Source organism: Sebastes umbrosus, chromosome 17 (assembly GCF_015220745.1).
Source record: "Sebastes umbrosus isolate fSebUmb1 chromosome 17, fSebUmb1.pri, whole genome shotgun sequence".
NCBI lineage: Eukaryota > Metazoa > Chordata > Actinopteri > Perciformes > Sebastidae > Sebastes > Sebastes umbrosus.
Genome location: NC_051285.1, coordinates 25,985,905 through 26,001,313, shown reverse-complemented (window position 1 = coordinate 26,001,313; position 15,409 = coordinate 25,985,905). Strand labels below are relative to the sequence as shown.

The 15,409-nt window shown below is 45.1% G+C and overlaps 1 protein-coding gene across 1 annotated transcript in view; it reads right to left on the bottom strand.

Annotated features, from left to right (window-relative positions):
- Positions 1 to 898: 898 nt before the first annotated feature.
- The window catches only part of LOC119476038 (E3 ubiquitin-protein ligase RNF43), a 92,808-nt gene continuing 78,297 nt past the window's right edge, over positions 899 to 15,409 (bottom strand). Inside the window, exons 3-9 of the mRNA XM_037749214.1 lie at positions 7,177 to 7,251; positions 6,932 to 7,066; positions 5,874 to 5,975; positions 5,583 to 5,753; positions 5,376 to 5,478; positions 3,585 to 5,099; positions 899 to 2,008 (exon numbers count right to left, since the gene is read on the bottom strand). Of these exons, the coding sequence (XP_037605142.1) occupies positions 1,983 to 2,008; positions 3,585 to 5,099; positions 5,376 to 5,478; positions 5,583 to 5,753; positions 5,874 to 5,975; positions 6,932 to 7,066; positions 7,177 to 7,251 (2,127 nt within the window). The 3' untranslated portion in view covers positions 899 to 1,982. The remainder of the gene's footprint in view (positions 2,009 to 3,584; positions 5,100 to 5,375; positions 5,479 to 5,582; positions 5,754 to 5,873; positions 5,976 to 6,931; positions 7,067 to 7,176; positions 7,252 to 15,409) is intronic.

The window sequence follows — 15,409 nt, the reverse complement described above, 5'->3', positions numbered from 1 at the left end:
GATCTCCCGAAATGCTACACACTGGTCCTTTAAAAACGATTCATCTGAATGAAAAAAAATCTTTAAAATACTCTACTTGATTTCTGATTTTAAAGTGGATCTTCCTTCAAAAGCCCCAAAAGCAGTGATTGGCGATAAACATTTACCACGACAAAGCATCTTTTACCGATTTGGGCATGTAACTAAGATGAATTCTTCCCATTTTTTCCAGTGTTTTGATTGTTCCTGAGACGTTTCTCAGGCTCTGCCCATTACAGTTTGAAGTCATGGGAAAGGCGCACCGAGCTTTTCGTTAAACTGGTGCTACGGCAACAGACTGAACTGTTGCTTGGGGACTGTAAGGTCTACCGAGCATGGCTTTACTCCATCATTAAACACTCACTGTCTCTTTTCTATGGCAGCAACGTAGAACATTTTTCTAGAGCTTTAGTTGCTGGAAGACAACGGGACGGTATATCTTTTTCTGGAGGATGATACAACATTGTGATGAATAAGGCGTTAAAGGAGAAGAGGATGTAGTTGTCATCCTTCTGATGAGGCGTGTTCACTCTATACTGATCAGGGGGTTTAAGCACCCGATTCGACTGTTATCAGTTCATTAAATAGGCGTTATCAGCCGCTATATGCCCCATAGATGTGGGTCATTAGGGGCCTGCTACGCCTACTACGTTGTAAAATTGAAACTTAAAAGCAACACATTCTAATGTGTCTAACATCTTCTTTAGGTTTAGGCAACAAAACTACGACTTCTTTAGTTTTAGGCAACAAAAACACTTGGTTAAGTTTAGGTAAAAACATTGTACTACAGCGCCTGACTTCCGCTTCTGCTCCTGTCATAATTACTGCGGTCGCTAGAGGTCGCTGTCGTGTTCTTTTATACCTTCTTTCGGGGATCTACCATGTGAATAGATGATAAAAACCTACTAGTGGGTGTAGTAGGCCCCTATTGACCCACATCTATGGGGCTTATAGCGACTGATAACGCCTATTTAATGAACTGATAACAGTCTAATTGGCTGGTTTAAACAGCACTGAGGTCAAACAAGTGAAGTAACCACTGGCAAGAGAAATGACAAGAACAAGAGCTTGTAATGACGACGACATAATTCAGTCAAACCGGTTCGTTTTGAAAGGTTAAAAAAATAATAATTACAGACTACAAAAAACAGAAAATGATCCAAAACACAAACAAACATTGTTGAAAACAGCTGCCATTATTGAAATAATGAAAACAAGGCCCATGCAAGGCTCAGCGACCTCGGTGAATGCTCGTTGTTTGAGGGGCTGAGCGTCAACCTTTCTCTCCGTTTGGACAGGTCAGACTGACAACTTTTTGTTGAGTTTATGGGAGCTACATGGTTGTGACCAAAAAATAAAAATAAAATCACTACAGCAGTACCTTTAAAGACCCCCCTGTGTGAGGCATGTTAAGAAATCTGAGCTGAGGTAGGCTGGAGAGAAACGCTTCTCTCAGCTGAGGCTGGACTCAGCGAAGGAAGACGAAGAAAGTTAAGTACCTCTAAAATAGATCAAGTGAGCGATGCAGAGATGGAGTCTCACTTCATGAGGGCTCAACACCCTAAGCAAGGATCATTCGTTGCTTGTCACTAAGGAGCATGGGAACTTGCAATATCGGTAATGAATATTCTTCCTATAACTGACGAGGAGAAACACAGAAAAACACTTTTTCCCCTTTGAGTCGTTTCCCCAGCAACTCCGAAATCATTCAATATATTTTTCATATACAACATTATGAAGGGTTCTAAAATGTCTGCATGATTTAATCACAATCATTTCAATCTAACTCGGCTGAGAGAGTTTTTCACGTGAGCTTTGGATCCTGGGGGAAGCTGGGGAATCGTCTGAAACGAAGGCATTGCTGGTGGAATTATGTGGAAGACATGAGAGCTATAGCCAATGAGAGGCTTGTCCGTTCTGGCTCCTGTGTAGCAGCGTGATAATAATGGGGATGCAACAAGTTCTCACACACCAGACTCCTCTTCTGATCCTGTGGACACAAACACAGCTCAAGTCATCTTCAAAGAAAAAACAAAGAATACAAAACATGTAATGCAGGTCTTAAAAGATTACTTTTCTCCAGAGCTTATGTTTGTATTTTCTCATCATCATTCCTATTTGGTAATAAAATACACTGTACTTACCAAATATAATGGCTGAGGTCAGATGGGTCAAGAAACGCAAGCAGTCAGATGAACATACAGACAAACCCCAGGTGAACCAAACTTATCAGAAAGAGATGTTATCTTTTACTAGCTTTTTACAAACTAGTATCCATTGTGAACATCCATCACAGATTTAGTTTCTGGTTCAGTTTTGACCTTCTGTTCTTGCCGTACTTACTGTAACTCCTTATTAGTGACATTTCTGGTGCACTCGTTTGCAGCTTAAAGGAACAGTGTGCAATATTTAGGGGGATCTATTGGCAGAAATTGAATATAATATATGTACAATCACCTGAAAATACAAATTGTTGTGTTTTTGTCACCTTAACCGTTTATATCTACATATGGAGTTTGTTTTATGAATTCAAATACATCAATAAATATCCCATTCGTGAATTTTGAAGCCTTTATGTGTCTTAAAAAAGGCGGTTGCTATGAAAAGGCTAAATTAGACTACAAAACGTCATCACGCCGTCTCGTCCACATTTACAGCCTCGCTGTGTATACTCACGCTCATTTGTGGAGACTGAACAAAACGTGTAAGTACCATAAACGTTTGTTTGCCACAGAGCTTATTTTCTGCAATAATCCAAAATCCAATGGACAAATCCCATTAGCTTTTTGTGGAGGGAACCAGGGTGATGTTAACTTCGTGGTTGCCCTACAAAAATACATCATCCCTGGAGCTCTCTATGGACAAATCAAACACTGGCTCTGTACAGAGCCACTTACGGTTTCAAGTCTTTTTCTCCTACACGCTTGCCACACAGGAGTTAAGTTTATGTCGGTTGCAATCTGCAACCTCACCACTAGACGCCACCAGATCCTACACACTGCACCTTTAACCTCCAAATAAAGCGGTTCCCAAAAATCTGGCTTAACGGTTGGCTTGTTACCGCTACTGTTAACGGACTGCTCTTGTTTCTTGCCCGGTCCGACTTCGCTGTAGCAAAGGTTGGTAGTGTTCCAACTATTACCAAATATTCTGGTGAGTACAACATCATCAACACCAATAGAAATAATGGCCAAAACTATGAAAATAACAACTCAAAATTCTCTTTTAAAGGGATTAGGTTGGGTGTTTTGAAGTGGCGTTGTATAAGGTATTTATCCATAGTCAGTGTATTACCTACAGTAGATGACGATCAGCACGACCCCAGCTTAGCGAACACTTACGTACTTACGAGAATGTACACTTAAAATGATATTAATTGTTTTAGGTGAGACTTTATTTTTCGGTGGCTAAATACATCCACAAGCAGTACGGTGTGCCTTCTACTGTAGGTAATACACTGACTATGGATAAGTACCTCATACAACCCCACTTCAAAACACCCGCACTCTCCCTTTAAGTCCAAAGGGCTGGCCGTGTTATTAAAGATAAACAAGTGAGACACCCACCCTGATTGTGGTGTAATGTTTGGCAGTACAAACAAATGTCTGTGTTGCGGTCAGCAGCAGGGCCGTGGTGGAACCTGCAGGGCGGCCTGTCCGTAGAGGTCCCAGGCCCCAACAGCTGAGGCTCTGAGCGGGCCTGCTGCACCCGCTTCTGCCACACAACGTGGGCCCCGGCATAGCAAGGCCAGTCCTCCATACCCCCAGAGTCCATAATGAGGGGCACGGGGAGCAAGGCGGGGTGCAGCTCGGGAGGGGAGCAGCAGAAGCCCGGGCCCTGACCGTAGTGGATGTGGATGCTACGGTCGTCCTGCAGATCTAGGCTCTGGTGGAAGCGAACAGAGGGGCCGTCAAGCACACAGCCACCCACTCGCCCGAGAGGAGCGGGAGGGTGTCCGTGTCCCTGGTGGCAGCAGTGGGGTTGAAGCTGTAAAGGGATTGGGGACACCAGGACAGGAGGTCCTGCGGGGCTGCCGGGGTCATGGTCCTGACACTCAGTCCCAGCACTGGGCCGATCTGTGGGGTCTGGCTTTGGGCACTGGCAGGGGCCGTGCTTAGGAGGGCAGACAGGCGAGTCTTTGTCCGGGACAAGAGCAGCAGGTGCGGCTGCAGCAGCGGCAGCGGCGGCCCCCTGCTCCTCGTCCGAGCCTCTGCTCGGGCCCTGGCTGTGCTCCCCCTCCTCATAGTGGTGGTGTCTGTGGCGGTGGTAGTGGATGTGGCTGAACACAGTCTGCGGCTGCTCTTCAGGGCAGCCCGCTTTGTTCACCACAGAATCCAGAGACCTGGGCCGGGCCTGGGCACCGGCCTCCAGGCTGTTCCTGCGAGGGGCGCGCCCAGAACCCGGCCCGTAATACACAAACGGATCGTAGTCACTGCTCAGAGAGCTACGGAAGGTGGACCAGCTGCCATAAATTCCTTGCAGGGACACGTCAGTACAGTTGAGAACTGAGTCGCTGGAGGAGCCGTGGCACGGCCCTGAGCTGGAGTCACTCGCCGGCCCATCGGCCAAGTATCCGCTGCGTTCCGTGTGGTAGCTGCCACCCGAGCAGCTGCCGTCGTCCTGCCGGCTGTGGGCTGGCGCTCCGCGGGGCTGTGGCGTGTTGGAGGCGACGTGGTGCAGTCTGGAGCTGGACGCGCTGCGCTGGGCCGTACAGGATGAGCGATAGTTGTGACAGGGCCGACGGGGCGTGTAGTGGTGGGTGGAAGTCCTGCAGTTAGCTCCCATCCTGTGGGGCCTCCCGGGACCCTCTGCAGGAAGGTGGTACCCACAGCCGGAGGCAAGCGGCCTGCTGGCGAGGAAACGTAGTGTTTGGGCGTCAACAGGAGAAGGGCCGGAGTAGTGGCCCAGAGATGGGTAAGGTCCAGAGGGTCCACGAGGATAGTGGGGCCTCATAGAGAAGGGGATGGCGTGCTGGGGGAAGGGGTGGTTGCGTGGGCCACTGTAAGGCTGAGGGTGCAGGAAACCCTGGCTTTGCTCTGGACTCTGCTGGAGTCGGTTCCTCTGGGCCTGCCGCTCCGTCCCTGTGGAACACAGCAGCAGTCAGAATATACCAAGTAACTTCTATTTATACAACACTTATCATACCAGATTCAAAAAGGGTTTAAGAATTCAGAGATATGGCTGCTGGTTCAAAACATGCCTGAGGTGATGTTAACGCGATCTTAACGCGTTTTTGCAAATTTGTTTTAACCCCACTAATTTCTTTAGCGCATCAATGCAACTTGCAATTTCTAGGTCGTAGCGGGCTCAGTGCCCATTCTTTACTAAAACTTGACTGGAAATATCCTTTTCCTCACCCATGATGTTGTGCATGCAGAGGGGACAGGTGCGGTGTTGTAGCAGCCAAGGGTCGACGCAGTCTTTGTGGAACTCGTGAGCACAGGAGATGATCCTCAAATGCTGGGAGGAGAGTGAGACAAGAGAGGTAGATTTGAGGATAAACAGCTGACAAGGACAGTTAAATCTACAGATACGGTATGTTTCCTCGGTCTCTCTCCTCTCACCTGCCCGTCCTGGAAATCTTCCAGGCAGATGGCACAGACGGGGCTGGAGTTGGAGCTGCTGGCTGACCCCCAGTTGGCACGGTGACGCTGGGAGCCCGAGCAGCCCTGGGAGCTGTAGGTTTTGGTCTCCAGTCGACTAATGGCCCGCATGGTCTGCTGATGGACAGAGTCCTGCACGCACAAGAAGCGAGGGTTATAAAAAACATTTTAAAGATCTCCAGCTGAGCTGTGGATCCAAACTGACGATGACACACTTTACACTTCTACCAACGTGAATGCTTTCACACTCACCCAGGTCCTGTTGGACTTGCACTTGTAGCGGAAAGCAAAGATTAGGACGACGGTCACAATGGCTAGGACAATGGTGAGCAGGATACCCACATCATAATGTGGCTGAAAAGAGAAAAGAATGTGGAAAGAGAGCAAGATATTTATATTATTTCATAGACTACTCAAAGATATCTTAAGATAATCTTAATTAAAAAAAGAAGCTAGCACATCCTGTAAGAAAAAGTCTAACGGCCAGGACACACTGGACGCATGAGCAGCGCACGACGGCTACCTGAATTGCTGCGTCTCTCACGCGTGTGGTGTCCACACTGGCACCCTTTCTTTCTACATAGAGTTTGCCTTTCATAACGGACATTTCATTTCATTATAAATGTCATTTATATTTATTTTAGAAAAGGTTAAGAAGCGTGTGTTCATTTGTAAATAAAAGTAATAATCCACAATTAAAAGTCGGTACTCTTAATTTTTGGGGCCATGCAAGTGCATTCTCCACAACACTGTCCTGCAAATATTTCAGAATAAAAGCCTTGTGTTAACAAATGAAGGAATTCTGTCTACAGAAACAACTTAGATGGCAATACTTTGCATAAATAGAGCCAGGGAGAGCGTTTATTCAAACAAGCAAGACTTCGCTTTGCATGTTTGCTGATGCATAGACCAAGTTAGGACATCTTCATTGGAAAAAACTGAAACAATCTGATGTTCGCATTGCGTCCAGTTAGGAAGAGGTGTGGGCCTGTGGGTTAAGTGTGGCTGCTCTAACCTGTTAACATGCGCGGTGAAATAAAAAGAAAGAGGTTCATGCGTCCTGTGTGTCCCCGCCGTGACTTGTGTGGTTATCTGTAAAATGAGGTTGTTAGAGACCCCATGCAGTCTTCATGCCCGTAGATCTGTCTCCCACCCTCTCCTCTCTACACTGGGCGGTCCTTTAGCATCCCGACATCCAGTCCCATTAATACATTCTCAGCTATCATGATGAGCTTTCACATGATTTCTGGGGTTCCTCTTCTTCCAGCCAAGGGAAGAAAAGCCAGAGGTATGTGTGTTTCAGTGCTTACCCATCTAGGCTGCTCCACCATGATCTCAATACGAACTTTGGCCTCCTCGTTCTTGTTGACCAGACCCATCAACTCCTCTGCGTCCTCCGCCTCCACCAGCACCACTGGACGGGGAAGGGAGTCGGTTTCTCGCAGCTGTGTGTGTTGTGCAAACCAAAGCAGGAAGAGAATGACAGAAACATGAGTGTGACATTATCTGTGTGCTTTTTTTCGTCGTTAATATAGCTGTGGCTGCACACACTCACCTCAGCAGCAGCGTTGGCATCATCGCTGACATCAAAGATAACAGCCTGAGCTCCTTTGTTCAACGCCATGCGAGCCTGAGGGACACAACACAGGAGGGACGATGGTTAAAAGCAAAACATAAACACAGGGAGGACATTTTTAGGAGATTCTTTTACTAGTGTGATGTGAATGATGGACGACATATTCAGCAGGAAGCTTGTCACCCATGCAACAGAGAACATCACTCCTTCAGAGGCCAGTTATACAGCGGACAGTTCATGTGAATATAGAAGACAACACCGGTCCATTTGTTAGTGTCTTAACCCGTCACTAGGTGGCAGTCATGCACTGAGCCTCAGGCCTCACAACACAGACCAAAGTGCAGCTCCTCCTGCCACTTTTCCACCTGACTCTGGAAGCCACACACTGACTTAAAAAGAGTGTGAGCAGGAATCTGAAGGCCACAGCACAGATTGGCTGCATGATTTCAACCTTTTTTTCTAATGTCTGAGAGTGAAGCCAAAAGAAATGTGCAGGATTATTTGACTGAGTGAAAAGAAAAGGTGTTCTACTGAATGATAGGTCCCAAAGTGCAAATAAGGACATTTAGAATTCAAACGAGGTGTTCATTCATTCATTATGTCATTTTACAGTGTGGAATAAAGCTAAAAAAAAGTCTGAACAAGCATGATCGCACATAAGTTAGGGCTGGGATGATACACCTATCTCCTAATTCGATACTATCACCATTCTTGGGTGCTGATTTGCTGATTATTGCAATTTTTGTTAACTTTTTTAACACTAGAACATGATAAAAAGTATAATCATACAATGAATTCAATTTTGAAGATATTGAAATTAAGTAAAAATGTTTGATTTTCAGCAAGATGTTCTGAAGTCAATATATCAGTCATTGTCAGGAATTATTTATTACATTTTTTCCAGCAACCCAAAATTAAAAGAATAAAGACATTTCCCTCACACATTAGTGGTATTTAGTATATACAGTTCCCTTTGTTAACACCTTATTTTGAAAACCGGACGTAGTCACACGTGTATACTTCCTCTAACTTCTCCAAGGTGGTCTCTAGCTCTCCCGTCAGCTGCGTTCTCTTTATACATCCATGGTCAGCTCCATCGGGGCCGTTTGAATGCATTTAACATAAATGTCAGTATATGGGTGCTCTACAGTCGTAGCGTCGGCCCATTTGACCACGGAGATGAGAGTGACGGCCGGCTTGACCGCATGTTACCGCAATACGATAACGTTTCATGTCGATGACAGAGTTAGCATGCAGCTTTAGCCGTGATGTCTAGCTCTGCTTTTCCTGGCAATGTGTGAAACCAAAAGTGTTTCCATACTTTGGATTTAAAATGTGAGGGAGCAGGTCGTATCCAAGTGGACCCTCTGCTGTTTTCTACTTTCCCGTGTCAGCTCGCTGCAGTTTGTTTTGGTTTTTGACTTTGAATGGTTAAGGTTAAGCATTGACCTTGAACAGTTAAGGTTAAGATAGGTCGTCGGGCAGCGAGTCTTGCGAGAATTTTTGCAAGTTTTGGCAGATCTCATCACATTTTGCAATTTGCAGGCTCCCCTCCAGACACAACCCCTGACCAGCTCCTCCATGACAGCAGCTGGGTTGACCTGACGTTGTCATGTGTCAGGCCTGCTCTGCTCTGCTCTGTGTGTGTAGGTTTCTCTGAATGCTGTTGTTGTTATCAGCATGCCCTAAAACAACCCAGAAATGCTTTCTGGAGCATCACCAGAAGACAGCGAGAAAATAAATACGGCCTTTTCATCAATATCTCATCACATGCTCTCAAGCGTCTGGCATCTGCCAACGCTTAATGAGGAGGAGACATGAGTTTAAACACCTAATCACCCGGGTCAAACACACAACACTAAACAGTGATTTCCAGCCTTACTGCTTGCCGCCCAGGGCGGGGAGGAAAACCCCCACACACGCACACACAAAACATTTACCAAGAAATTCAGGTAAAAGCGTCACACAGTGATTCATCAATCAAGTTAATGAGAAACTCCTTTTATTGAGTGGCAACATTGGACTCAGATCACTTTATAACAAAAGGAGAAAGTCAATGCATAACAAGGAAGAAACTTTATATACACAGAATGCCAGAAGTGTACCCCTCCTACACTTATTGCAGATCATGAGTGAAACCTGCAGTAGGCAGAATGTTTTTGACATCATTGGGCAAAAATCCCATAATAACCGTTCAGCATATTGTAATTCAAGTGTTCTGAGAGAAAACTAGACTTCTGCACCTCCTCATGGATACCCCGTGATGGGAGACTTTGACCAATCAAAGGTCATTTCATTGAGAGAGCGTTCCTATTGGCTGTGCTCCGGTCATGTGACAGGAACTTGGCGTTCCTTGTGGGCTCAGTGAAGATACTGGTATCATATGAAACTAGAAAACCTAATGAATCCATTGGTACCAACCATGTCATACTAGTTTGTTGCGAAGGAGGTTAAATAATGTTCCAAACTTATGCTAAATTTTGGCGAGGAAAAAGTGGCATGGCCATTTTCAAAGAGGTCCTTTGACCTCTGACCTCAAGATATGGGAATGAAAATAGGTTCTATGGGTACCCATGAACAACTTCTTTTTAATCATATTTGTTCCAACCTGCCTACCCCGGCTTTAAAGGCACCCTGTGCACTAAATGCCCGTCTGTGAGCGTGCATACAGTTTGTGTGTTTTTGTGCACAATGAAGCGTGCAGTTGAGAGTTAACATTGCCCCACAGAACCGCTGGTGGCCGTAGTATTGACGGTCAGAAAGAGGTCAAATAGAAAAAAATTAACATATCCCCTTTGATCTGGTTTCCAGCTGTGGTGCAACAGCCTTTCCCCTGTTTCATCAGAACGGTAATTGTAGTACGTGCATGGGCCTAAATGGGGTGCGGTCACATAGGAGGAAAAAAAAAAAAAAAAAGCTGGATCTTTGACATGTGGGAATTTGCTTTACCTGGGGTTCAAAAGTTCCCTCACGCGGCACTGAGCCCGTACGTCCTCTAATCGTGGTAATAAATGCAGGGAAGCCTGCTCTTGTGGTCCAACACACACACACACACACACAAACACAGAGGCAGACACACAGCAGTTCTCCTACAGTTCAAGAATATATCATAATATACCTCTCAAATGACTGCGGTCTTATTATATCTCAGTATTAGCAGTAGTGATACCACAGTGCGTTTGCCAAGCCGTACGCCTTCCTCTGCTGAGCCACAGAAGAAGAGGAAGAGGCCCGAGAGATCTCATTACATGATTAATAGAAGATATATTTAACCTTTAATGGTGTAGTGAAAAGCTGTGACGCTAATAAGACGAGGGCTGCCAGCACGAGGGTTTCAACATCTCCAGGTCTGTTACGGACGGAACTGAGACAGACATCGCTGTGGTTGGGTAAGCAGCACCCACAACTTGACACATGCAATTCAACACTATTTGGAATGGGAGTAAACATTAACAATTGTAACGTCGGAAATGACTGCAGTTTAAAGAGGTAAACAGCGAAGACGATCGCATCATTATCAAAACTAACAAACAGATCAGACCACAATAGTTTGCTTTTGGCTGAGGTTTTGCTGTGTTTCGTGAAAGAGTGTGTGATTATATTAGACGAGGCCGGTGAGGAGTAGCAGCAGGTACCTAGTGGAGAGCTTTCTGCTGTCCCAAACATAAACACACCTGAGGGCACCAGAGACCCAGAAAGAGGCACTGTGAGGTCAAACAGGTACACTAGCAGGTAAGCAATCACAGACAAGCCATTACTTACAGTACAGTCCTATCAGTACTATGTTATCAGGTCATCAAATGGGCGTTGTCAGTGGTTATAAGCCTCATAGATGTGGGTCAGTAGGGTCCTACTATACCCACTAGTAGGTTTTATCATCGAGAGAAGATGACAGCGACTTCTAGCGACTGTAGTAATTATGACAGGAGCAAAAGCAGAAGTCAGGCACTGTAATATAGACAGTGTGAAACTCCATATAGGCTGGAGGTTATGGGTGATGAAACGTAGTTATTTTAAGCCAAAACACAATCTTTTCCCCTAAACTTAACAAAGTAGTTTTGTTTCCTAAACCTAAAGAAGTTGTAGTTTTGTTGCCTAAATTTGAACAAGCTGTTTTGTTTGTGTTCAAAACGTAACGTTTCATGCAATTTTACAAGATGTTACAACGTGTTGCTTTGAAGTTTCGCTTTGACTTTTACAACGTAGTAGGTGTAGCAGCCCATACTGACCCACATCTATGAGGCTGATAGCGATCGGTAACATATATTTAATGAGCTGATAACAGTCGAATTGGGTGCCTGATTTGTTGTGAACGCAGCCTAAGAAGGACACTGAGTTCAAGTGTCTGAAAACACCACATACTCTGCACCAATTTTCAACAACATTATCTCTCGTTTCTACAAACAAGAACTTCAGAAGCCCTCGATAATAGTAATTTGAAAGCTGCTATAATCTCATACAAATGTGACATATAGTGGCTTTAAACACCTCCTGAAGCTGACAGGAGCAAATAATTCATCAGCATTATTTTTTCTCCTTCAAATTTTCTATAGATATCACGATAATATTGTGAATTCTTTTGGCCATGATAATCGCGTAGTTATAATCTGATACCGTGACAGCCCTAAATCAAACCAATCCAGAACCTGTGTTCCACCTTACTAGAGCAGTATTAACCACAGCCCGTCTTGCATAAACACCAGGCCGATGCCGAGCCAGCGACCTGCCCTCTCCAGCATTGGGTGGCCCGCTCGGGGCCAGCCAGCCCTGTTTGTTTACATCCCTGGTGAAGTGCGGTCTGTGAGCCAGGCCTGGCATCACAGCGCGTTCTCAACGGGGGCAGGAACAAAACTACGCTGCTCTCATGACTTTTACTTCACATAAGAAGACGTGCCAAGGTTTTTCCGTCGTCTGACAAGATCGCTTCGCCTGTTAACGTCTCAGTGTTTGTCACAAGTTTAATGTGGTGCGGATGGCACGGCCGGGCCAATTCAACCCAGAGGGCGAATCCCCTTCATCTGCAGCCATGTTCCGACGTAACGGAGAGGAAAGGGAGAATATTACACAGGCACACATAGACACATTCAGTCTTGCCATGGGGAAACATCTGCTATATTAGTTCAACATCTATGATTACAGAACTATATTCAGAGTCCAAGCGTGACCCAGTAGCTTCATAACCTTTGACTTTTGATTTGATTTAAAACTGGGCATTAAAGGGGCGGTAAACACAAACTTTAAAGTCACTCATGTTCAGCCTTGAACACACAGCAACAACATATCCGACTGAGCAAGCCATTTCTTCTCATATTGAGCCATCCAGTGCTCGAAGTGGAAAAAAATAAGTGACGGCACTCCCCTTATTCACATGTTGCCGTGTGTATCGGCCGGTATCAGCAATCTTTTGTGACTTTAAGCATGTTATACTGTGTCAGTCATGATCGATTGTGATTTTATTGCTATATTATACATCTCCTATAGTAGACCTATAAGACTCCAATAATATTCCAACTGGAACATTATAGGGTTACGGTGGTGTGTTTGCATATAGTGTTAATACTTAAAGTATATTATAATATATTATAGGATGTCTATAGCCTGGAATCAACAGCAGCCAGCCGGGTATACATGCAGAGCTGAGGTCACAAATGCACACACATAGTTTTTATGTTCATCCGGGTTATGAGGCGAGGCGCAAATACGCTGGCGCTGCGCCGTTACGAATCACCATTATGAATGTCACAGAGAACCTGATAAGGAGAGGGCAGAGAAGAGTAGAAGTTCCAACACACAAGACAAAGTCACCGTACGCCAAAGAATAAAATGAAGTGTTGGTACTGCGTAACAGTGACTACCGGCCCACTTCGAGCACTGGAGCCATCAATATTTTTCATATACCAGAAAATATCTGCCAATGGAATGACATAGTTTGACTTATTCCAGAAGTGGCCAGCATTTCCCTTGTTTCAGGAATTTTTCTAGAAATTAGTTTCCGCATAAAACAAGACAGAACAAGGCAGGACAGAGCTCTAGTAACACGAAAAGGTTTCAAGAAATTCTTGGAAAAGTTGTTTTGAATTGAAACAAGCAAATGACCATGTTAAGACAGACATTTTTATCAGTGCAACCAACAAGTAAGACATTTCAATCTCAACCTAAGCTAATTAGTGAGCATGGTTTTTCCTATAGTGAAAATTTTTATTACCGTTAATTACACACCACCGCACGCTCTATAACCCCCTGCCATAAACCTGTAGATGTTGCACTTCCTCGGTCTCAGATAACCCTTCCTGCCTCTTTAAAACATGCCACCAGACTCTATTTAACTCCTCTTTTCCCAGCGTGACTATCCACATCATTCAGTGCATGAGTAAATTATACCATGGAATAATATGTGTGGGAATAAAGAGTGAGAGTGAATGAGGTAGAGAGAAAAAAGAGAAGGATGGAGAGGGAGGGAGGGAGGGAGGGAGGGAGAGGAGTGAGGCGAGCAGGCTGTGGTGCTGCTGCTGCATTAAAGTGTCTAATGACAGAGTACAGAGCTCCGGGCCTCCAGGTCTGAGGCCGACTCTCTGCTCTGTCATTTCTCCTGACTGGCCCGGCACACTGGAACCATTACTAAGGCACTGGGACACGCCGCATGGCTAAATGAGGAGCAGACGGGGGCAAAGGGCTGGTGGTGATAATAAGGGAGGGTGGGGGGGGCATTGAAAACAGGTGCAGTCTGAGTTGATGCTGTCGACATTGTGTTTAACTGGGAATCCAATTTAATGTTAAGTATTACTCAACCCTTTAAAGGTTCTCTTTATGATATTCAGAGCATTAAAGGTGCAATGTGTAGGATCTGGTGACATCTAGCGGTGAGGTTGCAGATTGCAACCAACTTATCCCGTGTGCCAAGCGTGTAAGAGAACTACTGTGGCTGATGCTACTGTAGAAACATGGCGGCCAGCTCCGTGAAGAGGACCCGCTCCCTATGTAGATGTAGGTAACGAAAACACAACGATTTGTATTATCAGGTGATTATACACTAAAGAAAACATACTTATTAATATTATATTCCATTTATGCCAATAGATCCCCCGAAATGCTACACACTGGTCCTTTAATATAGCATCAAACAACTATTTGCTATGTAAAGATATAGAGGAGTAATGTCTACCTGAGCAGAGAATGAAGTCGCTCTCGTTCTGTGTGAGTTGTAATCAGAGTTTCTCTGTGCTTTGTTGACATAGCTGGGCCGGCTGTGCATGCCTTTTAGTTAATGTGAGCGTGCCCCACTAGTTAGCTCACGGCCGCTGCTCTGCACTGCTCTCATATGAGGGTTACACCTGATAATGCCACCCCGACTCAGAATCGTAGCACCCACCCACCGGTTCCCCTTCAGGGAAACACTGTTAGCTCCATGTTGAGAGCCGTGCGGAGGCCATATAAATGCTCCCAATCTTGCATTTAGCCCCTTTAAGTCTTCAGGATTTGTGAATCTCTGCTCGTTTATTGGCAACAGGAGATTTCATGACTTCACAGACAGTTTGGAGATTCGCCCACTGGTCAGTTTACCTGTTACATAATGAGACATCAAAATCATCTATCTCTAGTAGATTGTTGACAATGCACGCTAACATTTAATCCACAACAGTAAACACAAAGTGCAGCCGAGGCCGATGGCAATGTCATAAGATGTGTGGGTACTTGTTCATAAATCAAAGTATTGGACTAATTAAAACTTTTGATGTAAAGTCAGAGGATCACGAACGTTATTACAGTTCACCCCGAGGGGGACGCGAAGGTGTGTCTGTTCCAGATTTCGTAGAAATCAATCTGATGGGTGTGTTGAGAAATTTCACAGAAAAACCACGTATGTGAAGCTCATGGCGGAGCTGGAGGAAAAGTCAGGGGGATCACCAAAGTCAGTAGGACCATGTCCAGTCTGGGAACCATGAACGTCTGAATGTCAACATCTAACGGCAAATCATCCAATGGTTATTCAGATATTTGGACCAAAGTGTTGGGATGACCGACAGATAGACGGATAGATTGCCAGAGATAGAGCCACGCTGCTAGCACGGTGAATACAAAGAACTATGACTACATTACATGGAATTTAAATGACTAACCAGCTCACATATACCAAACATAGTGCATGTTAAACTGACGACTGTGGACAGACACATGAATGATTTAGGTGTCTGTGTTCTCATCACTTTAACCT